Source organism: Pagrus pagrus (genome assembly GCF_965226575.1).
Source record: "Pagrus pagrus genome assembly, contig: HAP1_SCAFFOLD_55, whole genome shotgun sequence".
NCBI classification, from domain to species: domain Eukaryota; kingdom Metazoa; phylum Chordata; class Actinopteri; order Spariformes; family Sparidae; genus Pagrus; species Pagrus pagrus.
Window position 1 is genome coordinate 232,501 of NW_028175408.1, and position 27,833 is coordinate 260,333.

The 27,833-nt window shown below is 42.8% G+C and overlaps 1 protein-coding gene across 9 annotated transcripts in view; it reads right to left on the reverse strand.

Moving 5' to 3' along the window:
- Positions 1 to 27,833, reverse strand: part of LOC311253850 (uncharacterized protein) — a 49,593-nt gene that overhangs the window by 5,490 nt on the left and 16,270 nt on the right. The window contains exons 4-8 of one of the 9 annotated variants that reach the window (XM_084384325.1): positions 16,513 to 16,631; positions 14,981 to 15,284; positions 14,629 to 14,685; positions 13,984 to 14,112; positions 9,255 to 11,357 (exon numbers count right to left, since the gene is read on the reverse strand). In XM_084384325.1, coding sequence (XP_084240451.1) covers positions 14,652 to 14,685; positions 14,981 to 15,284; positions 16,513 to 16,631 — 457 coding nt within the window. In that variant the 3' untranslated portion in view covers positions 9,255 to 11,357; positions 13,984 to 14,112; positions 14,629 to 14,651. Of the gene's footprint in view, positions 1 to 9,254; positions 11,358 to 13,983; positions 14,113 to 14,628; positions 15,285 to 16,512; positions 16,632 to 21,887; positions 22,045 to 25,078; positions 25,202 to 27,833 lie in introns of those variants that run through there. The other 8 variants (XR_014621973.1, XR_014621974.1, XM_084384326.1 and 5 more) reach the window with 8 other exon arrangements.

Consider the following 27,833-nt stretch of genomic DNA (forward strand, 5'->3'; position numbering starts at 1 on the left):
GTAAGTATTGTTTAGTTGGTTGGCTCAAAGTTTCTGCTATTGATTAGTCAGACTGGCTACGGTGGCTGGGCTAACAGTAGCCATGTTAGCTAAGGCTATCGCTTTCATTAGCTTTAAGTAGTGTATAGGCCCAAATTTAGACATATTACTTTGCTATCATATCGCAAGAATCCCAAGTGTAATTACTGTCTATATGCCTACATCCCACCAACATAACATCCAAAAGAAACACATAGCCTACGTTCCTTTATTTACGGCAATGTGTTAAGTTAGCATTGTCAAAAAAGACTACAACAATGTATACATTTACGGCAGCACTTGTCGTAAAACCAGCCCAGTGGCATTACATTTGCATATCCATCAGGGGACGGTACCCATCCAACAGTCTCTCAGAAGCATAACGCTCTCTAGCGGCACACACCGTCATGTGTCGGCGGAATATCAGCGGCACACCACTCCGAGGAACGGTATAAGAGTCTGGGGATCGGTAAAAGCCGCTGAGCAGCAATCGACATAACTTTGGCCACCTCTCCGAGGAACGGCATAAGGCTAGGCATCGGTATAAGCCGCTGAGCAGCAATCTACATAACTTTGGCCACCTCTCCGAGGAACGGCATAGGACTCTAGGCATCGGTATAAGCCGCTTAGCAGCAATCGACATAAATTTGGCCACCTCTCCGAGGAACGGCATAAAGCTAGGCATAGGTATAAGCCGCTGAGCAGCAATAGACATAACTTTGGCCACCTCTCCGTGGAACGGCATAAGACTCTAGGCATCGGTATAAGCCGCTGAGCGGCAATCAACATACCTTTGGCCACTTTTCGATCTCGGCGTCACTCACATGTGATGTGCAAATTTTGTCAAACACAGCTGTCATTTCATGGCAGCACTACAGCCATGCATGAGCACCTGAAACGTAAGCACCCTGGAGCTGTGGTGGCATGTACGCCAGAAGGGTAAATTCACGAGTTGAACCGATAAAAGTTATTTGTCTTCGTTATCAGTGACTTACAGCCGTAGCCTATCTGTTTTGTAGTGGTTTGTAGCATATCGTCGCTGTCAAGCAGAAGCCTCCTATCTTCAATATATGGTATTAAATTTACGTGTCACTGTACAGTGGGTACTAGTTTCATTTGGAGGATTTCACGCATGAGTCACGGGAGAGTCACACAGATTTTTTTTTTGGAGGAGTAATTGTGTTTTCACCAGAAGCTGCAATGTGCCCAAACAACCGCCAGGTGGCATCTGTGAGCAGCAGGACGCCTCCATAAGACAGCAGCACGGGGCAGTGAGCACAAATGGGGAATGCAATATAATAATAATACAGCATGGGCGAGCGGTCTTAATAAGCTATAAATGCAGTGCATGCCCAAGCCCTTCAATAAAAATAATTGAAAATATTAATCTGGCAGTGTGTTCAATTATACAATACCTTAGTTCTACTGTTTTGGTCTTAAATCCGTGCCTAATCTGTCCCGTTTTGCTTGCGAAAAGCTGGAAAGCTGACAGCTTGTTTCGCGCGTGCGCACTGTGACACAGAGTAGTACAGTTACTGCTAGAGGCTGTGTTTACTGTAGATGAGCATTTTGAATGGCAAAAAAGCTGTCAGTGAAGCAGCTTATCTGCCAACGCGCATGCGCAAAACTGACTTGTTTGAATTGTTCAGCGGGAAACTGTCAGTGGTTCATTTCATCGTGTAGCCCGGTCAAAATGAGTGAAAATATTAATTCTATTCAGTCTTTGCGTTCAGTGCCGTTTTCGCGGAGAACTTTTGAGGAAAAGAAAACTATAATTTCAAGTGGACGGCCTACTCCTGAAGTAAATATCACAAAAACTGGCCGACCCCCCCTCCCGTCAAACGATCCGGTCTGACAGTGACATATTGCCTGTTCATTCATGAAAACCATCTCGAAACACTCTGTCAAACAAGTGTCAGATCTGTCAATCTGCGGCGCTACTAGCCTAGTTCGCTCATTTTAAAAACACACCGGCAGCAGCGCCTACTGATCTGAGACGTGTCACGTGAGTTACTGTAAATGCTGTGTGGAAAACCAGCTGTGGTCTGTGATTGAGGTGCAGAAGGGTGAGTTTGGAGCTGACGAGAGGATCGCGCTGACGACCGTTTCATTACATTTTTCTCATTGAAAAACTATACAACTGGCATTTAGATTATGTTCTGCACAAAAAAATAAGTGAAATAATAACAATTCGGTTTTAGCAATCAACCGCTTATAGTGATCAAATGTACTCTGGACCAACGTGATCACTATAAGCGGTTTCCACTGTAGTAGTTAAAAACCATATTATATTTTTTATTAATAAATAAATACCCCCCTTACGGGCGCGCATGGTATTGACACTTCAGCATGACCACAGTAAAAGGTCACCGCTCGCCACTGTAATACAGTATAGTTTTTCAATGAGACAAATGTAACGACGGCAGCTACAGTATACGTCTCACTCTCTTTTTTCGGTCCTCAGTCTCGTCAGCTCGAAACACACCCGTCTGTATTTTTAAAATGAGCGAACTACTGTACAGTAGTGCCGCAGATTTCTCATTCCCCACCTTGTTTGATTGAGTGTGTTGATGGATGATTTCTCATGAAGGAACGGGCAATAGCCTGTGTCACTTTTTTTAATTTCAAGTCAAGCGGGGAGGGGGGGATCCTTGTACCTGGGTTACTGTTACCAAGTATACGGAAATAAAAGTAGCGAAGCTCCGGACAGAGTTGCGGTGATTGTATCCACTTTATGATAGGCTACTGTAGATTATGAAAACACATGAGTCTATCACAACAAGGGATTTTCCAGATCAAATCCGTTGGATTATCCATACGAGAGGTAGACTGCCGGTTCTCACGGCCCGGACTTCTGCCAATAGTTTTTTTTTTTTTTGGAGGGTGTGTGTGTGCCGAGCGGACCCCTTTAGAGAGACACGCGTCTGTATGGGACAGGCTTTTATTTAATCTAGAACAAACCTTATGCTCAGCAAAAATTTCTTAGGTCGCCGGATCTGAACCCGATCGAGTTAGTCTGGGCTTCAATGAAACGCTACATTCGCTGTGAGGCCAAACCCAAAAACAGAGATGAACTGATCTCCGCAATAGAGTCATTTTGGAAATATAAGCTCACCAAAGAGGCCTGCAACAAATACATAGATCACTTGGACAAAGTCATTGAACAGGTCATAGCATTAAAGGGAGGACCGACTGGCATGTGACTGCATGGCAGACGGCGAAAAATGCCCAGGGCCGAAGGATCTCCTGCTGAAAGACTGATGCGCACACTACGCAGATCTGAGGACACACTCTGCTTTAAATTACCTACTGTATATCATACTGCACTGTTCTGTATACCTGTCGATTTTTTAAACAAAAATGTTTTATTTGAAGCACGTAGGCTACCATGTATATATCTTATATTTTTGGGAAGTCTGAATTCCAGTCACTACACATCTTATGAACGTGATGTAAAGTAATAACTTTATTTTTTTATATATATTTTTTTTAAATGCAGCCTCTAAAACTAGAATGAAAAATATTTTCCTATGTTCCATCTTCTCGGCTCTATTGAAAGTAATGAGCTTAATAGACATATTAGCGCCTCCATTTATCTCTGACCAATAGGTGTGCTTGTAATAATTGCTGTGACGACAGCTGGACACAATGTAACACATTAGCATCCTCCATTTATCTCTGACTGTTGGAGCCATTTTGTATATTACACATAAGGTGATAAATAATTTAGATTTGTTGGATTTATTCTGATTTTGTATATTTGAGGTTATTAGAGTGCCTATTAGTTAATAACAACTGCGCTCTTCTTATTGGCTGAGATGTGCGTAACGTGATGCGTGCGTACTTTGGTTCAGTGATGATTATGGAGGCGAGGAGAGCACACTAGTTTTTGACCGTGCTAATGATTATTGCCTGATTTTGGATTGCTACAGTTTTATTTTTTGTTGTAACTTGAATAAAGGTTTCAATAAACCCACGTGAGAAAGAACTGTGGAGTTTTTGTGGCCTAAGACACGCGTCAACTACATGCTCACGCTCCATAATTTTAGTGTGTGTTTAAAAAGTAAAAAGAGATGGAGTCACACTTACACTGACCAATGGGTGTGTTTGTGGATACTTCACTCAAGTACATTGTCAGACAAAAGTCCTGCCCCCCACAGTACTTCACACAGCTGTTTGCTTTGAACAGAAAAACCGGTTCCTACAGTAGCTCTCCTCACACTTTTCAGTTCATAAGTGAAGAAATTTCGTCGTGTTTCATGTAATAAATTTCACATGTAAGGGGAGCTGAACATACAGCCTCCATTCAGAACTCCAAGACACATGTGCCAGATGCACAGAGGCATGCGTAAAACACAGATTGAGACCACTTCATGATGTTTAGTTATTTTTTTTAGTTCATTTTCGTTTCTTTTGGATTTTTGTGCGTATTACTGAGCTGTTTTGGTCCATGTTTGTAAGCCTTTTTTCCCCTGGATTATATTTTCTAAAGTTGCAACAATATAGTAATATAATATATATTGTTTTCGTTTCATTTCGTTAAGTATAAATCAATCAATCCATTTTCTTTGAAACTATGAGATTGTAGAGCACCTAAAAACCAAAGCACCAGTTCACTGTAGCGATTTTCATACACACACCCAGTCTCGCTTTCAATAAAACACACTCGCATTCTATTACAATCGGTGAAATATATGAAAACACAATTTAAAAAATGACAGTTGTTGCTCTAGTTTTTTGTTTGGGTAAGCTTCATATTTAAAAGCGCAATGTTCAGCTGTCAGAAATTAAAAGCAGCCTCCTCTTGTTATATTTGCAGCAACACTGTTGCTTCAGGCTGTGATCAGCTTTTTTGTATCGCTCATAGCCTACTTTCCATTAAAACAACCTGCTGCTCTTGGCTGAAATCAGCCCGTTGTGGCTCCATTCTACGATTAAAGTAGTATCAACAAAGTCACTGTTAACAAAATTAACATCTAATCTGTCCCTTCAAATTGTGTGTTTGGAGCAGCTGCAGACAGATGTGCATTAATGCTCCGCTCATGAGTCCAGCTGCATCGGGTCCAGGCTGCTGGCACGACCGAAGCAGCTTAGAGACTGTTTAAACGAGCGATCGTGGGCTATAAGTGGATTGTTACATTCACGAGAACTTGCAGAAAATAGATATGAGACAATTTGCTAAAACTTGGAGCCAGACCCGGCCAGGCTACAGGAGAGATCAAAAATATGGAGGGGGACAGGACCCCCATGAGAACCACTGATCCTGTTGAACGTAACCACTGTGAAACAATAAAAAACAACATTGATCTGATTTACCGGCGTAGCGCTCCCTCTCTCCATTCACTCTCTAGCTCTCTCGACCACAGCTGCAAATTAAGTAGCCTATGGCCTATGAACAGCGCCACTCTCCATTGCAGCTATGTTGTGGTCAAATGTGGAATTATCCCCAAATCTTTTGAGCTGCATTTCAGTATGATGCTTCCACCTAGTGGCTACAATGTGACCTACAATTTCACGCAACGCGTGAATCACGCTTTCCGTGAGGGAAACCTCTATTTGAAACTAGTACCAACTGTAGGTAGTAAGCTACAAACCTACGAGCAAATACAACGGAAATGGACATATTCATCCAATAGTGTGCAACCAAAAAGTGATTTATTAAAATTCAAAGTTATTAAAAATGCAACAGATCTCGAATGACAACAACAACTGCGGTTGTTGTGAACCCAAGCTCTGCCGTGCATCATAACATGACAAGAGGCCGGCTGGAGATAAGCTCTTTGAATACATTCATTGGTTAATAATGTATACAGACGTGAAGGGTGGCCAGTAAAATCGATTATAAAAAAATAGTCGAAAAAAGTCAAATTTGCAAATAAGAGGTTTTTGTCTGACAGCAACAATATCAGTAATAATTCATGTGTAGGATATTAAATCAGTACAAAACAGTAATAATATAAATTGGATAAGACACTGAATAGTAAACCTCCACTTAATGCAATGATTTATAACAATAATAATTCATTTGTAAGATATGTAATCAATTAAAAACTGTAATAATTACTATCAGGCATGACAACGTGATGATGCATAGATTTCAGCTTCTTAAATGATACACAATTCTGTTTTGTTCTCTCTTTTAGTAGTTCCAGTGCCAAGAAAAGGCGTGTAGATGACTTTGTTGTCAGAAGAGGCACATGAACCCCTCCAATGGCTCAAGTCTTGACAGAAAGCATCGTCAACATGATAGTCAATGACATCAAATCAAATCAAATTTTATTTGTATAGCCCAAATTCACAAATCACAGTTGCCTCAGAGGGCTTTACAATCTGTACAGAGACGACACCCTCTGTCCTTCGACCCTCGATTCGAGTGAGGAAAAACTTGCCCCAAAAAAAAGGCCCTTTTAACAGGGAAAAAAAAAATGCGGAAGAAACCTCAGGGAGAGCCACAGAGGAGGGATCCCTCTCCCAGGACGGACAGACGTGCAATAGATGTCGCATGTACAGAGCAGATCAACGAGATCACAATGTATTCAATTATAAGCGATGGTTGACAGGAGTGAAAGTACATTAAGATGTATTACAGCAATAATAATGAAATGCACATGGAAATGTGATTACTAGTGATAACAGTAGTAGTGATTAATGGTAAGGATGGTATGTAGTAATGCATTACAATAATAGTAGTGGAACGTATGTAACAGAGATGTGACTAATATTAGAGACAGTAGTGGTGGGTGTCAGGCAGGGTCATGGCAGTAGGCGCATCCACGATCAGGCAGGGCCATAGCAGTAGGCGCATCCACGATCAGGCAGGGCCATAGCAGTGGGCGCATCCACGATCCACGACCCGGGCGCGGCCAGGATCCATGGGAGCCTGTAGGACTAGAAAGCACAAGGACTCCGGGGAAGAAGTAAGTCAGTGACATGCAGAGATGGGGCATGTATACAGGCATAATGTATACAGATGGAGAGGAGAGGAGAGGGGAGGAGAGAGAAGCTCAGTGTGTCATTGTCCCCCAGACTAGGCCTATAGCAGCATAACTAAGAGCTGGTCCAAGACAGGCCTGGGCCTGTCCTGGCCCAGCCCTAACTATAAGCTCTTATCGAAGAGGAAGGTCTTAAGTCTATTCTTAAAGGTAGAGAGGGTGTCCGCCTCCCGGACCAAAACAGGAAGATGGTTCCACAGAAGAGGAGCTTGATAACTGAAGGCTCTGGCTCCCATTCTACTTTTGGAGACTTTAAGAACTACAAGTAATCCTGCGTTCTGGGAGCGTAATGCTCTAGTTGGGTGATAGGGTAGTATGAGCTCCTGGAGATATGATGGTGCCTGACCATTAACAGCTTTGTAAGTGAGGAGAAGGATTTTAAACTCTATTCTTGATTTTACAGGGAGCCAGTGCAGAGAGGCCAATACAGGAGTAATATGATCTCTTTTCTTAGTTCCTGTCAGTACACGTGCTGCAGCATTCTGGACCAGCTGGAGACTCTTTAGAGACTTGTTAGGGCAGCCTGATAATAGAGAATTACAATAGTCCAGCCTGGACGTAACAAATGCATGGACTAGCTTTTCTGCGTCTTTTTGAGACAGGATGGGCCTGATTTTTGCAATGTTACATAGATGAAAAAATGCAGACCTTGAAATTTGTTTTATGTGGGAGTTGAAGGACATATCTTGATCAAAGATAACTCCCAGATTCCTGACGGTGGTGCTGGAGGCCAAGTTAATGCCATCCAAACTCGCTATATCATTAGATAATGCATCTCTAAGGTGTTTAGGACCAAGTACTATAACTTCGGTTTTATCTGAGTTTAACAGCAGAAAATTGCAGGTCATCCAGGTCTTAATGTCCTTGAGACATGCATGGAGGTTAGTAAGCTGATTAGTTTCATTTGGCTTTATTGATAGGTATAACTGTGTATCATCTGCATAACAATGAAAGTTTATGGAGTGTTTCCGAATTATATTTCCTAGAGGGAGCGTATATAAGGTGAATAGTATGGGTCCAAGCACGGAGCCTTGAGGAACACCATGACTAACCTTGGTATACAGGGATGACTCATCATTAACATGTACAAACTGAAATCGATCCGATAAATGGGACATAAACCAGTTTAATGCGGGTCCTTTAATGCCAATTAAGTGTTCCAGTCTCTGTAGTAGAATGTGATGATCAATGGTATCAAATGCAGCACTAAGATCTAGTAAGACCAGGACAGAGACAAGTCATTCGTCAGAAGCGATGAGGAGGTCATTTGTAACTTTCACCAGTGCCGTCTCTGTGCTATGATGTGCTCTAAAACCTGATTGAAAATCCTCATATAAACTATTTTTATGAAGAAAGTCACATAGCTGGTTGGCGACCGCTTTCTCAAGGATCTTGGAGAGGAAAGGGAGGTTGGATATAGGTCTATAGTTGGCTAAAGCTTCTGGGTCAAGATTAGGCTTTTTAAGGAGCGGTCTAATTACAGCTAGTTTAAAGGATTGTGGTACGTATCCTGTTAATAGAGACAGGTTGATCATTTCTAGTAGAGATGTGCTAATTAAAGGTAAAGTTTCTTTCAGCAACCTAGTTGGGATGGGGTCTAGGAGACAAGTTGTTGGTCTAGATGAAGAAACCATCGAAGTTAGTTGGTGGAGGTCGATGGGAGAGAAGCAGTCTAAATATAAGTCAGAATTTACAACTGTTTCTGAGGTTCCTGTGTTTAAAGATACAATAGTGCCAGTTGAGGGCAAGCGATGATGGATTTTGTCTCTAATAGTTAAAATTTTATCATTAAAGAAGCTCATGAAGTCATTACTACTGAGCGTTGTAGGAATACATGGTTCAGTAGAGCTGTGACTTTCTGTCAGCCTGGCTACAGTGCTGAAAAGAAACCTGGTGTTGTTTTTGTTTTCCTCTATTAATGACGAGTAATAGCTTGCTCTGGCATTGCGGAGGGCCTTCCTATATATTTTAAGGCTATCTTTCCAGGCTAAGCGGGATTCTTCCAAGTTGGTGGAACGCCATTTCCTTTCAAATTTCCGTGATGTTTGCTTCAATTTGCGGGTATCCGAGTTATACCAGGGTGCTAACCTCCTGTGCTTTATAGGTTTCCTTTTCAGGGGGGCAATAGAGTCCAGTGTTGTTCGCAATGAGCCTGCAGTGCTATCAACAAGATGATCGATTTGTGAGGAACTGAGGTTAGCGGAGGAGTCCTCTATTATATTAAGACATGGCATTGAATTTAGTGCCAGCGGTATAATTTCCTTAAATTTAGCTACAGCACTATCAGATAGACATCTAGTGAAGGAGTTTTTGCCTAATGGTGTGTAGTCCAGTAATAGAACTTCAAAAGTTATTAAGTGATGGTCTGATAAAAGAGGATTCTGTGGAGAAACTGTTAGATTTTCAATCTCGATACCATAAGCTAGAACAAGGTCAAGGGTGTGGTCAAAACAGTGAGTTGGTTTATGTACACACTGAGAGAAGCCAATGGAGTCTAATAATGAGATAAATGCAGTACTAAGGCTATCATTAACGGCATCCACATGAATATTAAAATCACCTACAATAATTACTTTATCTGATTTGAGGACTATACTTGATAAAAACTCAGAGAATTCAGATAAAAACTCTGAGTAAGGACCAGGTGCTCGATACACTACAACAAATAGAACTGGCTGTAAAGTTTTCCACGTTGGATGTGAAAGACTCAGAACAAGGCTTTCAAATTAGTTATAATTTAATTTAGGTTTAGGAATGATTGACAGACTTAAGTCATAAATAGCTGCAACACCACCTCCTCGGCCGGAGCCTCGAGGAATGTGAGTATTAATATGACTGGGTGGAGTGGATTCATTCAGGCTGACATATTCTTCAGGATGCAGCCAAGTTTCAGTAAGACAGAATAAATCAATATTACAGTCTGAAATTAAGTCATTTACTAGTACAGCTTTCGATGACAGGGATCTGATATTTAGGAGTCCGCATTTAATTCTCGTCTTGTTTTGAGATTGCAGAGTTGCTGTTAATTTTTATTAGATTTTCATGCACAACTCCTCTTCTGTGGACTTTTGATTTGATTAATTTAATTAATTTAGGTGGTCGGGGGGCAGACACAGTCTCAATGGAGCAACTGATCTAATGGAAGCTCAGAGAAGCGTGTAAGACTGCAGCTCTGCCTCCTGGTCTCAACTCTGGGTTGTCAGGCTGGTTGTTGGCTAATGAAATGGGTTAAATTTCTAGAGATGAGAGCCGCTCCGTCCAAAGTGGGATGGATGCCGTCTCTCCTAATGAGACCAGGTTTTCCCCAGAAAGTCCGCCAATTATCAACAAAGCCCACATCGTTTGCTGGACACCACCTTGACAGCCAGCGGTTGAATGATGACATGCGGCTGAACATGTCATCACTGGTTAGGTTTGGCAGGGGCCCGGAGAAAACTACGGAGTCCGACATTGTTTTGGCATAGCTACACACCGACTCAACATTAATCTATCTTATAGACGTCCTTAAATCAACTAAGAGCAAGATTGCCCTGACAGCTGATGCCTGGACCAGTATTGCCACAGAGGCATATTTTGGCATCACTTGTCACTTTAAGTGATGACTGGGAACTCACTAGCTTCTGCCTCACCACCATGCCACTGGAAGAACGACACACTGGAGTTAACATTGCTGCATGGATTGAGTATGCCATGGCAAGGTTTGAGGTCCCTGCTAGCAAGATTGTGGCTGTTGTCCATGACAATGGCTCCAATGTTGACACAGTGCTGGCTGCAAACATTTTGAAAGAAAAGCATGGGTGGAATTCAGTCCGCTGTGCAGGCCACACTTGGCCACAATAGGTGATCGGTCATGCTCTGAAACATCCTCAGATCACTAAAACACTAGGAGCAGCGAGGTGTCTTGTAGAGCACTTCAAAAGAAGTGAACTAGCCTCAAGCAAGCTGAAGACCAAATAGAAACAAATGGGAATCCCAGAGAAGAAATTTATCCAAGATGTCTCTACTAGGTGGAATAGCACCTTTTACATGGTGACTCGTCTGCTAGAACAGAGATGGCCGCTGACTGCAACATTGTCTAACCCAAACAGTAACACAGAAAGGGAAACAGCATCTCGACCTGAAACCAGACCAGTCGGCCTTGCTTGAGGAACTGGCAAAAGCTCTTCAGGCCTTTGAAAGTGCCACTGTCTACCTGAGTGGTGAAACCTATGCTACCGCCTCTGCCCTGCCTCCTCTGGTCAGAGGGCTTCAGAAGTCCACTCAGACCACCTATGATACAGCTTCTGTTTCTGGCATTCCAGGCAGCTGCTTCACAGGAGACAACTGCACGCTGGTCCAGAGAAGTCACTGTCAAAGATGACAACACAAACACACAGATCATTGCAGCTGCACTGGACCCGCGTTTTCAGAAACTGAACACTGAACCTGGTGTCAGAAATTTCAAAGTAAAGTCCAATCTCTTGCCTTACAGTCCATGCAAGAAGAAACTGCAAAGAGGCAGTGTGCCAGTGAGAATGAGGAAGCCATTACATGTGCTAAGAGAACTTCAAATGGGTCTCTTGATTCACTGTTTGGATGTGACTCCTCAACAGATACTGACAGTGAGACTGCTGAACAGGATGCTCACAACCAAGCTATCACCAACGAGGCAAGATTTATGTGTTTAAATAAGAACAGTTCTTATTAATTAACATTTAACATCAACTGTAACATGCCATACTTTTTCACAAGCCTAATTTTCATCTGTTGTCCCATTGCAGGTACTGATGTACTTTAATCCCCTATCTTGGTGGAAGTCAAATGAAGCAAAATATCCAAGTCTTGCATCATTAGCCTGGTCATTCTTGTGCATTCCTGCCACTTCTACTCCTTCTGAGCGACTGTTCTCAGCTGCTGGGAACATAACCTCCAAGAAGAGAGCCAGCCTCACACCTGAGTATGTTGATATGCTCACATTCCTGCATTGCAATTTGAAGAATTTGTGAATTATACAGTCATTTGTACTGGATTTTTTTTAATTTTATTTACATTTACTAGTTTTATTTGAAATTTTGGACTTGGCAGCACTATTTCAAAAAGGTATAGTTATAGTATAGTAAAGTTATTTGTACATTATGTTTTTGTTATCACAACTTGCACTTTAATGTATTATTTTGTCAATTTATGTTTCATTAAAATAACAATTTAAAAATGCAGTTGTTTCAAAATATTATGTTTTCAAATACATGTTTCATGGGTTTTTAATTTGCTCTGAGAATATGAGGTAAAGTCGAAAATAATTGTGACTAATCGAAAAAATAATCGTTAGATTAGTCGACAACCAAAATAATCGTTAGTTGCAGCCCTAGTGTTGGCCTTGTATGGCTATTTCCTGGGTTAAAATCCCAGGTGGCGTTGTTGACGACACACACTACACATACACACGCTCACACAAACACACACTCAGACCCGCTCTCGCCACAGTGGCATTAGCATTAGCATCTAGCTGCTCAGGTGATGGCTGGGGCCTGTCGCAGCCTGTTTTAGAAGCATCATTTCTCCCTCGGCCTGCCATCATAGAGTGTCCGCAAGTAAAAAAATAAGTTTACCTATAGTAAAAAGCTGCAGTATTAAGGCTTAAAGCTGGCAGAAAAAATACAAAAGTGTAATATAAAAGTGTAAAAAAAAAAAAATATCATTCCAGCGGAGCCTCTGTGAAACGTGTCTTACATCTTCCTCGTTCCACCAGGGGTCCCCCCCACTGTTGAAATTTAACCGCCGCTGCTAAGGAGAGGAGAGGAGGAGAGGGGAGAGTGCATAGAGGGCTGTGTTTTACCTCAGACATTTATTCTATTAATTATTTTGCATTATGGACGTTTCTGAAGGGGCTATGCCCATAATGAGTCTTAGTGTGATCAGCACTCTACAGAAAATATCAGTTGAACAGGCGGTGCTTCAATCTGGTCCAGGACACATGTGCTTACACAGTGCTAAAAGAATGTGGTCACGTGTGGCCAAGACCACCACTGACTGCGGTCTGAGTCATAAAATCCTAAGGCATTCACACCTGTACTTGGAGCTGTCCACTTATGAACAGGCGCTCACAACAAATAATACCAGGCCTGACCAGCTTGTTTGTTTTAGTGCTGCATCACTAGACTAACAAGAAGCTTCTTTCCACAGGCTGTGAGACTCGATTCATCCTCAGCACTCCACCATGAAAAATAGTTTCCATTTTATGACTAATCTAACCAGATAACAGAAATTCTGACCCGATGACCGGCATTAAGAATGATTACAATAACGTAAAGGTAGGATTTTGTAATATTTTGTTTAGGACAGCAACCGATGGTTATTTTCATGCTGGTTGTTTTCTCCATTAATCCTTTGATCGGTAAAAATATTGAGAACTGTGGTCACAGTAAGCCAGAGGCCCAAGTGACACCTTCACAATGTCCAGTCCAAACCTGAACATTATAAATACAATGAAATGATTTAAAGGAAACGCAGCAAATGTCATACCAGCTGTAAAGCGGCAACCACATGATTTTACTGGAAAAATAACTGAAACCACTATCAAAATTGTTATCAATTAATTTTCTGTCAATCAACTGATTAATCAAATATAAGCAATATATGTAAAAACTGATGAATACTTGAATTTATAACAAACCATATTGTATAAGCCCTTCATTTTTGTGCAAAAAAATAATAATTTCCAGTGTAACTGGTAATAACTATAGCTGTCAGATAAATGTAGTGGAGTAAAAAGTGCAATATTTGCTTCTAAGATGTAGTAAAGTGGAACTTTAAAAGTAATATGAAAAGAAAAGGCTAAATTTAAGTACAAGTATCTCAAATTTGTAATTAAATACATTACTTGACTAAATGTACTAGGGTGCCACCAGACTGAGGCGTGCGTTTTTTAAATTTATTTTACACACCCAGATCTACTTATGTTACTCCAAATAAATGAAAATGTTTCAAAATTCACTTTTGGAAGAAGGTTTCCTGGCACCGACTCCAGATGCTCCATCCTCTGCTGATGGTTGTTTGCGTCTCTTGTGTGTTGGTGGGATGTTATCCCCCTCATCAGCTGCAATAGTTTACTCTGCTGATGGTTCTATGAAATACAAAATATTCAGTCAGACATGTGAGAATGACCACAATTACGGCTGGATGGTACAGCAAAAAATTATCCACAGGCAGGTTTAAGGTGGGTCACAGAGGTGGTTCTTTATTCCTCCACCTCAGCAAACAGCATAACACATCAGTACCACCTCCCCCAGGTTGTTAAAATGGCCCCCATTTATAGGGTGTCACAGCTAATGACCCTGGAAGATTCCATCCACAGGGATCCACTGCCTATCAACATGTTTAACCCACCATTTTTATTCCTATATTTACACCACCTTATCAGTAACAAATACACACCCTCATTTGCCTCCCCTAACAACAAAAATACACATCCCACTTTGTCTTTTTTCCTGGGGGAAGCCTTTTGCCTGCACACCCTGAAGACAAACACTGGTGAGTAAACAATACACTTGACTTCTTCACTGCATGCACTTATTGAGCAACACAATACACATTCTTAGCTTAGCTCCTTGTTGAAGGAATTAACACATTTAATATGCACCTTTAACCCTCTGTCCCGCTGCTCTAGGTGGAGCTGCGTGGCCCACACATCACCCACCTGTAAAACCAAGACCCGACCAAGGACAATAAACGTTCAATAAATACGATAAACATATCCATACAAATGTGCAAAAAACAGTGTTAAAATGTATTGTGCAAATCTCCAATAAAGTGCTGTTGCTCCTCTGCATATGTAGTCACACTCAGTCCATAGTGCGTGGTGCCATGTGTGCAAAGCCTGGTGACGATGTGCTCTTCGTCAGATTTCCTCCTCCCTCTCCCCAAAGAGAACAGTACCTCATTCCTCTGACATTCTGGACAGACAGTCCGCCACCACATTTGACTTCCCTGACCTGTAGTGCACCGTGAAGTCATAGGGCTGCAGGGCCAGGTACCACCTAGCGATGTGCATGTTGGCATCCCTCATGCGATAAAGCCACTGCAAAGACCGATGATCAGTTTCCAGGAAGAAGTGCCGCCCCAGCAGATAATATCTGAGGGTGTCGATGGCCCACTTCATCGCCAAGCACTCCTTTTCCACTGTAGAGTACCTTTGTCTCTCTGTCCAGCAGCTTCCGACTCTCCTTCCACCACCACCTCCTCTCCTTCCACCTCCTGCAGAAACACTGCTCCCAGGCCCACTCCAAAAGTGTCCGTCTGAATGAATGAATGAATGAATGAATGAATGAATGAATCTTTTATTGTCATTATACTGGGTGTACAATGAAACTTTGTTAGACTATTCTCGGTAAAAGACAATTAGTTAGACAATATAAAACATATATTAAAAAAAATTAAAAAACATAAAAGGCACACATGGAGATCAACAGAACAAGACAAGAGCAGCAGTATATATAAAATACAATGTCTGTGCAGCAGAAAGGTATCAGTGCAGCTTCAAATAATGATAATAATAATAATAATAATAATAATAATAATAAGTGATAGCAGCAGCATGTATAACATGCGTGTGTATAACAGTGACTGTTATGATAGAAGTGGGATGATGTAGGCAACAGCTCTGGGGTAGAAGCTGTTTCTTAGTCTGTTTGTTTTGGTTCTGATTGTCCTGAACCTTCTGCCAGATGGTAACAGCTCAAACATGGAGTGACCGGGTGTGGGGTGTCTCTAAGGATGCTGAGGGCTTTCTTGTTGAGCCTTTTTGTGTAAATGGTGTCCAGTTCGGGGAGCTTCAACCTGATGACGCGCTGAGCCACCTTCACCACACGATAGAGACTGTAGCGTTCCGCGGCTGTACAGCTGGCGTACCACACTGTGGCGCTGGTGGTCAGGATGGACTCGATGGTGCTTCTGTAGAAGTTGAGGAGTAGTTTGGCCCGCTTCAGTTTCCTCAGGAAAAAGTCTCTGTTGAGCTTTATTGACCAGCTGCATGGTGTTGTTCGTCCATGCCAGCTGGTTCGACAGTGTGACTCCCAGAAACTTCAGCTTTTCTACATCCTTCACCGTCTCCCCATTTATGTGGAGGGGTGCGTACGGTTCCACCTTAGTCCTACAGAAGTCAGCGATCATCTCCTTGGTTTTAGAGGTGTTGAGGATGAGGTCGTTTGCTCCGCACCACTGTATGAGATGATCCACCTCATGCCTGTAAGCTGTCTCATCCTCCTCTGAGATCAAGCCAACTACAGTCGTGTCATCGGCAAACTTAATGACAGTGTCTGAGGGGTAGATGGGGGTGCCTCTATTTTCTGCAGCACCTGTTGCAGGTGCACCATATGCTCCTCCCATGATTGGCTGAAAATAACTACATCATCCAAATATGCAGCCACACAGTCAGATAAATCCCTCAAAACATGGTCCATTAGTCTTTAAAACGTGGCTGGCGCCCCCTGGAGACCAAATGGCATGACCTTAAACAGATACATACCAAATGGTGTTCTGAAAGCTGTCATCTCCTTGGCATCTGGTGCTAAGGCAACCTGCCAGTAGCCCTTGCTGAGGTCCAGTGTGGTGATGTACCGAAAGCTGCACACTGTATTCAGGTATCTGAAATCAATACAAAATCTGAGAGTACCATCTTTCTTTGGGACCAATACAATGGGCCTGCCACTCACTGTTATTCCCAGCTCCAACATCAGCCTAATTTCCTTTTGCAGCAGAGGAATCAACCGCTCAGGAATCCTGTAGCTTTTCTACTGCACTGGGGCATCTCCCTTCAGCCGAATCCTGTGCTGCACCAGTCAGGTGAAAGCTGGTGTCTCCCTGAAGAGTTCTGGGTCAAGCAGGGGCTTCGCCTCTGCCTGCTGGGTGAGAGACAGATGTGGCAGGTCCACTTCTGGGCCCTCTGCTGTTGTGGTGGTAGCTGGGAAGAACTTGTCAACAGTATCCTCCTCCTGCACCTCACGGACCAAAAGCTGCTGGTGCACAGGCTCTGAACGCACCTGGACCTCCTCAAGCAGGTTAACATGAAAAGTCTGGTATCTTTTAAACCTGTCCGGCATAAAAAGTTCATGTGTGACCTTACCCGCACGTTTGCTGATTTCATATGGTCCATGCCACTTAGTCAGCAACTTGCTTTCACTGGTTGGCAACAACAACAACAGTACTTTTTGGCCTGGATGAAAGACCCGCTCTCTGGCCTTTTGATCATACCACACCTTCTGGTTTTGTTGAGCCGACTCCATGTGTTCATGTACAAGCGCCATCATCTTCTCCAGTCTCTCCCTCATTTTTACCACATATGCTACCACATTTTCTCCTTCTGGCTTCGAACTCTCCCAGTAATCTTTCAGCAGGTCCAGCGGTCCTCTCACCTGGTGCCCATACAACAGTTCAAACGGAGAGAAGCCCGTAGATGCTTATGGGACCTCTCTGTACGCAAACAGCAGGTATGGCAGCCAGCAGTCCCAATCCGAACCTGTGTGAGACACAAACTTGCGCAGCATGTTTTTCAGTGTCTGGTTATAGCGCTCCATCAGCCCATCCGTCCCACAGTCTGTTAAAATCTCCTTGGGTATGCCTACTCTAGAAAAAAGTTGTAAAAGGCAATCTGCTACTTGTCTAGCTTTGAAAGACCTGAGAGGGAAGGCTTCAGGGTGCCGTGTGGCATAGTCGCACATGACCAAAATGTAAAGGTGGCCTGAGGAACTTTTCTCAAATGGGCCTACAATGTCCATGCCTATCCTCTCAAAAGGTGTATCAATGATGGGCAAAGACTGTAATTGGGTACGTGTAACTCCTCTAGCAGAGGTTAGTTGGCAGGTTTCACAGGAAGCACAGCACTGAGAGACTTGAGTGTACATCCCTGGCCAAACAAAGCAGCTTCCAATCCTGTTCAGAGTTTTCTGGAAAGCCAGGTGACCTGCCCATAGAATTGAATGCCCCATCTCCATAACTCTCTGTCTGAACTGTTGTGGCAGTGCTAAAGTCTCATTTTTTTCCCCTTTTCTGATAGAGAAGACCCTCCTTCACCATGTAGGTGTCATCATCTAAACAGCTTGGGTTATTTTGTTGAACACCCTCCACATCTGTCACCTTTTCAAACTACTGCTTCAGTGTCACATCTTGTTTTTGCAGTGAGCTCAAATCTGGGGGAAACTCAAAATCAAGCAGTTCTGGTGGTTAAGGAGAGCTTTGTGCTCCTTGTCTAAGTGAACCCTTTAGCTTCTCCCGTCTTCACTGTGCTTGTGACTTGTGAGGTTTAACTGGCCCTGCTTCCCAGTCTACCTCAAAGAAAGGCAGCTCTCTGAGGACTCCCTCTGCACTCTGGTGGTGACACAGGCAATGTGACTGAATCACTCAATGGCTCACTGAAATCGGCTACTGAACTCTGATCCTCCTCACTGCTCCCGTCAGGTTTGCATATTGGCGGGGTCATAAGGTCATAGAGTGTGGGTACATCATCGCCTAGAGCAGCCATTCCTGACCCCAATTGGGGTCGCGAGATGATTTCTGGGGGTCGCCAAATCATTTTGGAAAAATATAAATGCGCAAAATAATGAGCGTCCAACCGGATGTTACAAGGACGACGAGCGGTTGGTCTCAAACAGGCATTTTATTACTCAAAACCAGTTGCATGTCTGCCCTTCTCATTCACACATACAGACACGGCTCTCTCTCTACCCCGCCTCTCACCGTGGGGGGAAATAAAAAAAGAAAAAGAGAGAGAAAAAAGGCGCGTTGTTGTTTTAGCCACAGCTGCAGCAAGTTTGCTAGCTGGAAAAATGGAGCGATGGCTTAAAAGAAAAAGTGTTCCAGCACAAGACAGTCAGCAGCAGCAGCAGGGGTCCCAAGATCAGCCACCAGAACCACCACCTGAGAAACATATGGCACTGAGAGCTTGAAGCCAGCAAAACTAAAAAGACATTTAGAGACAAAACACAGCAGCTTAACTTATAAGCCAATTGATTTTTTTCAGCGCAGGGAGCAAGAACTAAAAAGGCAAAAAACAGTGGTGAGTGAATATTCTACAGTCCCTGCTAAGGCCCTGGCAGCTTCATATGAGGTCGCATATCTGGTGGCTCAATCGAAAAAGGCTCACACGATTGCGGAGAGTCTCATCCGTCCCGCAGCTGTAGCAATCACAAGAGCAATGCATGGGGAGAAAATATCTAACACTCTTTAACCATTCCCCTGTCAAATGACACCGTGGGGCGCCGCATTCAGGACATAGCAAATGACATTAAAGAGCAACTCATTGACAGAGTGAGGAAGAGCAAATTGATGAATGCACAGATGTGTCAGGAGATGCGCAGCTGCTGGCCTTTGTGAGGTACAGCTACGAGGACATGTTGTTTTGCTCATCAATGGAGGGAACATGCACTGGACGGGACATTTTCAACAAGCTCAACAGTAACATACAAAAAGAGAGACTGAGATGGGAGAGCTGTGTCTCTGTGTGCACAGATGGAGCTGGAGCTATGCAGGGGGCAAGAAAAGGTTTGAGGGCCTGCGTGTTAGAGGTAGCCCCCATGTGAAATTTCTGCACTGTATGATCCACAGGGAAGCACTTGCTGGCAGGTGTCCTCCAAACATCAGTTAAGATTGTCAATTTCATTAAATCACGGCCACTGCAAAGCAGACTCTTTGCCACACTCTGTCATGAAATGGGATCAGACCACGAAGGACTTCTCTTTCACACAGAGGTCAGGTGGCTTTCTCACAGCAAAGTTTTAACGAGGCTCTTTGAACTGCGTGAGGAGGTCCGCATATTTTTATCAGACTGTAGTTCTCCCCTTGCTGACTATCTGACTGACCCAAAGTGGGTCACGAGCCTCGCATATTTAGCCAGCATTTTTGACAAACTAAACAGCTTAAACTTGTCCCTACAAGGCCCAAACACAAATGTCCTTATTCTCTCTGATAAGGTCATGGCATTTAAGAGAAAGCTGAAGTGGTGGGCTGTGCGAGTGCAAGGGGGAAGTGTTGAAATGTTCCCTGAGCTTGATGACTTTATGGAGAGTTACGACATAACCATTCAAACTATGAAAGGAATTATTGCCTCTCACCTCAGAAGCCTGCTTGAAAGTTTCAATAAGTACTTCCCAAATGATGACACGCCGGAAAAGTACGACTGGATATGCCAGCCTTTCACCACCTCCACCGCACATCACCTGCCATCAGAGCTGCAGGACGCCCTGCTAGATCTCTCCTCTGACCGCACGTTACAGACTGCTATCTCGGCATGCGCACTGGAAGAGTCCTGGTTGTCAGTAGCAACAAAGTACGCAGCACTGTCAAAAGCTGCAACCGATGTACTATTTCCATTTGCATCCACATATCTGTGTGAAAAGACCTTTTCTGCACTGACAACAAAATACAGATGAATGACAACAAAATACAGATGAATACTGAAAAACAAATACAGATCACGACTCCTCAGAGTTGAGAGTGATCTTCGCGTGGCCGTGTCTAACATAAAGCCAAGAATGCAGCTGCTCTGTTCAAACAAGAGGCAAACAAAAGGCCCAGCCATCACATTACATAGTGGTTGCAGCTATTTGGCTTTGTGAAGAAAAAAAAAAGAAGACAACGTTTATAGAGTTAGGAGTTTGTTTTAACAAAACTTGTTAAGTTGTTGTTATGACACAATGTTATGACGTTCTTTTTCATGTTTAAGCTCTCAGCAACATAGATGTTTAAAATGAAACATGGGCAGTTTTTCTCCCCAGTGTGTTTTGTTAAGGCTTCCTAATTAGCATGTGCTGGTTATCATTTTATTTCATTAAAAAGAAAAAAAGTTTGCGTTAATTGTTTACATTTTAACCGGCTCAACTACCAGCAATATGATGGGATGTAGCGACCATCGTCGGTCTGTAACTCACGTGAAAAGTCAGACTCTTGTTTGAAAATATTCAAAAGTGTTTCAAAATAAAATGATAAAGAAACTAATAGCTGAAGTGTGATCATAAGTGCTTGTCTGATTTGTAAATTCGACGTAGCCTACGGTGTATTGATTGTGTGTGGGTGGGGTGGGGGGGGGTCAAATCAATTCAAATTTTATTTGTATAGCCCAAATTCACAAATCACAGTTTGCCTCAGAGGGCTTTACAATCTGTACAGAGACGACACCCTCTGTCCTTCGACCCTCGATTCGAGTGGGGAAAAACTTGCCCCCAAAAAAAGGCCCTTTTAACAGGGAAAAAAAAATGCGGAAGAAACCTCAGGGAGAGCCACAGAGGAGGGATCCCTCTCCCAGGACGGACAGACGTGCAATAGATGTCGCATGTACAGAGCAGATCAACGAGATCACAATGTATTCAACTGCGGACAGCAGTGCATATTGAATTGGGGGTCGCGACTTAAAAAGGTTGAGAACCACTGGCCTGGAGTGTATGGCAATGTTGGAGCTAATGCCACAGGCAACATTAAAGTCTGCCCCCCCCCACAGTCAGATAAACTTCAGCTGTAGGATAAACATGCTCATCTCCATGAATACAGCTTATCCGTGATCTGTCTTTACTCCATTTATCTCTGGGGACCAAACCGGACAAAACTACAGTCTGAAAACCTGCAGAGTCAAGTAATGCTATTTCACGCTTTCAATTGATCAGAACTGGGGCTGCATGGCCTGCGTCCCTCACTGTACCCACTGTAGCTGGCCTTGGAGCAGAATAAAGGAAAGATGGTTTAGTGTGGCTCAAAGCTGGGCAAAATGGTTTTCTATGCCCTAAACCATTACAGTGGTAACACCTGACATCGACTTTTAGCATAGCTTGTGGCCTGGGGAGTAAACTGCCCATCACTTGAAAACCATCTACCTCGTGACTTGACCAAGCCCCTGTTTACCCCCAGAGGACTTACTTGAATGGACCTGGTGGTTCTCCCAGCCAAAGGTGGCAGCTCAGCTTCCTTTTCTGGCTGATGTGACGATGCCGGCCAGGCGTGCAGCTTCCTCTGCTGTCTTGGGGTCATGCTCTCTGATCCAGATCTCCAGCTCTGCATGGACCATCCTCAGGAACTGTTCAAGAATAATAGTGTCAACTAGTTCTTTAACTGTTGATTTCTCTGGCTTAACCCATTTGCAAAAAAGGTCTTTTAGATGCACATACAGCTCTCTTGGAGTTTCACCAGGCTCAAACTTGAGGGACCGGAATCTTCTGCAGTAAGTATCAGGTGTAATTTAATATTTTGCCAGAATTGCTGCTTTAACTTTGAATAGAATAGAATAGTCTTTATTGTCATTGTCGAGGCAATGACATTTTGTTGGAGTAGCCTTCCAGCTGCCTTGTACATATAAATAAATATAAAAATATAAAGAAAACAATCAACAATATAACAATAATTAAGATGTGTGCAAAGAAGTCCAAGCCTTAAAGGGACCAGTAGTGCAATGTGTGTGTGTAAGTGTGTGTTGATGGGGGGGGGTTTCAGTGTGGGAGGGGGGTGGAGTTCAGTAGTGTAACAGCTCTGTGGTAAAGGCGTTTTTTAGTCTTGTTGTGGGGGCGCTCAGTGTTCTGTAGCGCCTTCCTGAGGGCAGCGGGGCAAAGAAGCAGTGACCAGGGTGTGTGCTGTCTCTGGTAATTCTCTTAGCCTTCCGGATGCAGCGGGTCTGGAAGATGTCCTCTTGTCTGGGGAGCTTTTTCATATCTTTCAGATTCTTTCATGTCCATCAGAACACAAGCACTGCGGGCTTTGCCGGTGAGCAGAGGGACCAGACGCACAGCCCATCCATCTTTAGGCCAGTGACAAACCTGGGCCATTCTCTCAAATGTTGTTAAGAAATGCTCAATGTCATCATCTGGACATAATGGCAGTAGCTTGAGTTCCCTCTGTCTGACAACCCAACTTGCCTGGCTCATCATTTCATCTGGGTCATCAAAATCACCATAATTTTCATCATTTATTTGTGGGCGCTGACTCTCATCCATAGTGTCCGGCTCTGTTCTTTGTTCTTCTCTCCTCATGTTAACTTGTTGCTGCATTTGGGAGACTTGATACTGCATGCGTCTCCATCGCTGTTCTTGAAGTGAGGACTCTTTCTCTCTTTGCTGGTCTCTCTCCGTTTGTGCTCGCATGAGTGATTTCACCATACCTGCTAATTCATCCAGCTTGTCTTCTGTTTTAGCATCCGTCATGGTGTCTGGAGCACCTGCTCCGCAGGGCCCCTCATCTGGTTCTTCTTGGACATTTTTCTTCCCCTGCCTTGGCATCCTTTGCTGTAACGTGGGCCCCAGCTTCTGACACCACTTGTGAGAATGACCACAATTACGGCTGGATGGTGCAGCAAAAAATGATCTACAGGCAGGTTTAAGGTGGGTCACAGAGGTGGTTCTTTATTCCTCCATCTCAGCAAACAGCATAAACACATCAGTACGACAGCTGGTGTCACAGCTAATGACCCTGGAAGATTCCATCCACAGGGATCCACTGCCTATCAACATGTTTAATCCACCATTTTTATTCCTATATTTACACTACCTAATCAGTAACCTATATACACACCCTCATTTGCCTCCCCTTACAAAAAAAATACACATCCCACTTCATATTACATTTACTAAAATACAATACACACATCCACCACCCCCACACCAATTTACGCTTGGTTACCTTTTTACTGGGGGAAGCCTTTTGACTGCACACCCTGAAGACAAGACTGGTGAGTACACAACACACTTGACTTCTTCACTGCATGCACTTATTGAGCAACACAATACAAATTCTTAGCTTAGCTCCTTGTTGAAGCAATTAACAATTATTATGCACTGTTAACCCTCTGTCCCTCTGCTCTAGGTGGAGCTGCGTGGCACACACAGCACCCACCTGCAATACCAAGACCCGACCAAGGACAATAAACGTTCAATAAATACGATAAACATATCCATACAAATGTGCAAAAAATAGTGTTAAAATGTATTGTGCAAATCTCCAATAAAGTGCTGGTGCTCCTCTTAAAGTGTCTGTGCAATTATTAAACTGTAGTCACACTCAGTCCAAAGTGCGTGGTGCCATGTGTGCAAAGCAAGGTGACGATGTCCTCTTCGTCACAAGACAATACTTCAATTGTGCTGTAACAATGCGGACCATAAAAAAAAAAAATTGTGTCAAAACATTTCAGTGCTATGAAAGATTCAAGTTTTAAAATTCTGTATTTGCATTCATCATTTGCAAATGCATTTGAATGTTGTAGAACTGATTTACAATCAACTTCTTCACTGTCACTGAATTACATCCAGTATTTACCTGAAAAAAGGCTCAATTAACCAATCTTTTAAACACTGTTTAATCTATTGAAGCTCACAGGGACTCAAGCTCTTATTTAGTCTGACGTGTTAATGTTGCTTACAAAAGGCATGTACATGTACATGCTGCACTGACTTTGGTTTATTACCGCAATACATCAATTTCGCCACCATATCAGACTGGGCAAGACTGGCCTGTAAATGTATATAAGTAAAGCTTACAGAGCTTTTTATGATTAAAAAGCACTATAACATTTGAATTTCTCAACTAATTTCAATGAGCCATTTTTATATTCAATGGTTTATTACTATTTTTTTACTACTCTCAAAACCAGTTGAGAAATTACAATGCTATAGCACTTTTCACCCAGAAAAACCACAGTTCCCTTGTTTATTTGTATTCGTGCACAGGCGAGTCTTTGCCAGGTCAAATATGGCGGCGACGTTGAGGTACAATCCAGCAGCCAATGCAGTGTCTATATTTCTATATTTTTGGTTGAAGTGGTGGGCGTAGTATTCTGATCTTTTACTTTACCTATACTTAAAGTAAAATAAATAATATCACACTTACAAGGAAATATCTTTCACTGCAAATGTTACTGAAGAATTTAAGCAGAATTGGGATAATGTAATTCAAATATTTTCAGTAAAAGTAATGGTTGCAGTAAACTATACCAGGTTGTGACTGTTTTATTCTACCTGATCAGCAACAATGCCTCTGCACCCCCAAACTCAGGGTTGAAAAGATGGAAGGAATCTTTTGTTTATTTTCAAACGCTTTTCATCTACTGATCTTGTGTAAAAATTCACCTTTGCAAGAAGGTCTTACAGCACCATCTCCAGAATATGCGCCATCCTCTGCTGATGGTTGTTTGCGTCTCTTGCGTGTTAGTGGGATGTTATCCCCCTCATTACCTGCAACATTATTTTCTGCTGAAATACATAATTTAGTCAGATATGTTCTTCAGTTGTGCTGTAACAATGCTGACCATAAAGTGTCAAAACACTTCAGTGCCATAAAAGATTAAAGTTTTAAAATTCTATATTTGTGTTAATTTGCAAATGTATTTGAACGTTGTGAGGAAATGTACCATAAAAGACGTCATCTTGAATATGAGACAAAAATAAATGGTACAACAACCTACTTAAAAACTAAATAAAAAATACCATCAATAGAAGGTGAATGGTTTCCTTCCTCTCTGCACCCATCTTTATCAACACTACCCAGAACTTTGTCTGCAGGAGACATACCAAGCTTATAAATCTGGTCAAACAAAAAGAATGGTAGACAAAGGAGAATGGAAATCAAACATACTATTTGGATCAATTGTGATTTCATTCAAATTCTTGTCATGGAACTCGACCAATCTTTCCTGCTCAAGTGCCATAAAAACTTTGCTGATCTTCGCGAGTTGCAGCGTCTTCTCAGCGAGTCGATAGAACTCACGATGTAGTCTGATGTCGTGGAAAGTTGGCCAGTTGGTCCATCTCCGTGTCTGTCTTGTTCAGGACTGTTGAAAGGGTCGCAGAATGCTTTCACAGTTTGGTTGATGTCAATGCCTTGGGACACTTTGCACCACACGCATTTGCAAAGCCACGAATGCAGTCTGAACCATGGAAGTGTGACATAGCTGCAGGTCTCGCAAACATGTAACAATTGTCTTTAAGAACCCCTCAAGCCTCTCAAGGATGTCTAATGCACAGAGCATTTTTTAAGTCAGAAGAATTGGAACTGGTCTGCCTCGCTTTCCTCTGATGATAATCGTTGAGAAATGTCTGAGGTGGAAAAAAGCTCTGCAGACAGTGCCCAGTTCAAATCCTCATGGGGCTCAGATGTGTCCCTTGACAAAAATGCATCCTTCCCTGCATCTGTTGAATAGCAGGGTTTGTTTTAAACAGACCTTTGCCAGATCTATCCAGGCCTTTGTAGAAGGACGTTCGGACAGCGCACCACTGCATTCACCTTGGAAGTCATTTAGAAACCGATGCGTTTTTTGAATTTCTTCAGTAAAGGGAATTACAGTTGGTGCATTCCACTTGGCTTCAACAATGTTCCTCAGTGCTGTTGCAGAAACCATTGCATTCCACTTTTCACTGTGCACTTGCTGGAATTCTGTGGCATGCTTCACAAGTTCCTGATCATTGGATATTAGCGCCTGAGCTTTGATGAGCTTACTGACTTTTACCAGAGAGTTTCCAAGTTTAGTTGCAAGTAACGGAATGGCAAAAGTGTTTGTGCTGCTCTCATAGCCGCATGTCACTTTGACAGCTCTGACCAACTCTAGGTATAATTAATAAAATCCTCCATCTTTGTTATTGTAAATTGTGTAATGTAAATATGTAAATTTCCTGGCATTAGCCAGCAGTCGTCCCAGTTCACACATTTTTTCTCAAGTGCACTGTTGATTTTTTGCTGTCATCCCACCTTTATTGAGCATGTGCTCTCCAAACTCACGCGGCCATTTTTTTGTAATTTCTTTGAAAGGACTGGGATTCATAGCACTGAAAACTTCCCACAAGTGCCTGTTCATATGCAAAAGCACAAGACCTGTGTATGTACACAGAGCCTGAACACGGTTCTTTCCGGGCTTTGGTTTGATTGACCCAGGCTTGAGTTTACAAATTTGCACATGTCGCCACAGAACCTCTCTTGTAAAGAGTCCTTGGCAGTACGCACAGCTCATGATATCAGTTGCCTGCACTTCTTTTGGTGGCTGTTTCAATGGGACAAGTTGCCCCTTCCCTGACTCCATGACAGCAGCATTATGAACATAGTTGCCTCTGTGACGAATATATTCTAGCTGTTGTTTTCTCTCTTTGGATCCCTTTGGAAAGCTAAGAGCTCTTGACACATCCATTTTATCTTGGTGTGCACTTTCAAGATGCCTTGCAATTTTGGCATATGGCTTACTGCAATAGACACAGAAGTGTCTCTTATTGTAGACTCTTTTGCCATTTTTTTTTGGAAAGCACCAACAACTACGCTGCCATTGGGGTCCTGACTTGAGCAGGGTTCTTCTTCAATAGTGGTGACAGATGCGATGTAGTTGATGTCCAAGTCAGGTGTTGTGCCGTCACATATGGTGGGACTCTCCATACCGCAGTCATCCAGTAAAACATAAAGAAAGTATTTTCTTTGTTTGGGATCATGGCTTTCATCACTGTCTTAAGGGGGGGGGTGGATACGGTACGGCACAGTGTCGCTGCACACAGTCTGTCAATCCGTGAGAGCGCGCGCACACACACAGCCTTATGGTACATGTATGTATAATGTGTGATGTGGTTAACACGGTTAAGTCCACTTCTGTGTGGCCCTATGAGCCTATCATGCCACTACAGCTGCAGAATGGTTTAAGCTACAGATTCTGTAGAGAACAACATCAGACCTTATAGAGCAGAAGTGTATTTTCTGTTAAGATTGGTTTCATTTCTTATCAGCAGCAATACACATGAGTTAGTTGGCTGACAGGAGGAGCAGGCATAGTGCTGCAGTTATGCAAAAAGATGAAGTCAAATACAGAGATGATCTGTTAATGTGTCATACTGGATTGGATTTAGGTTTCAT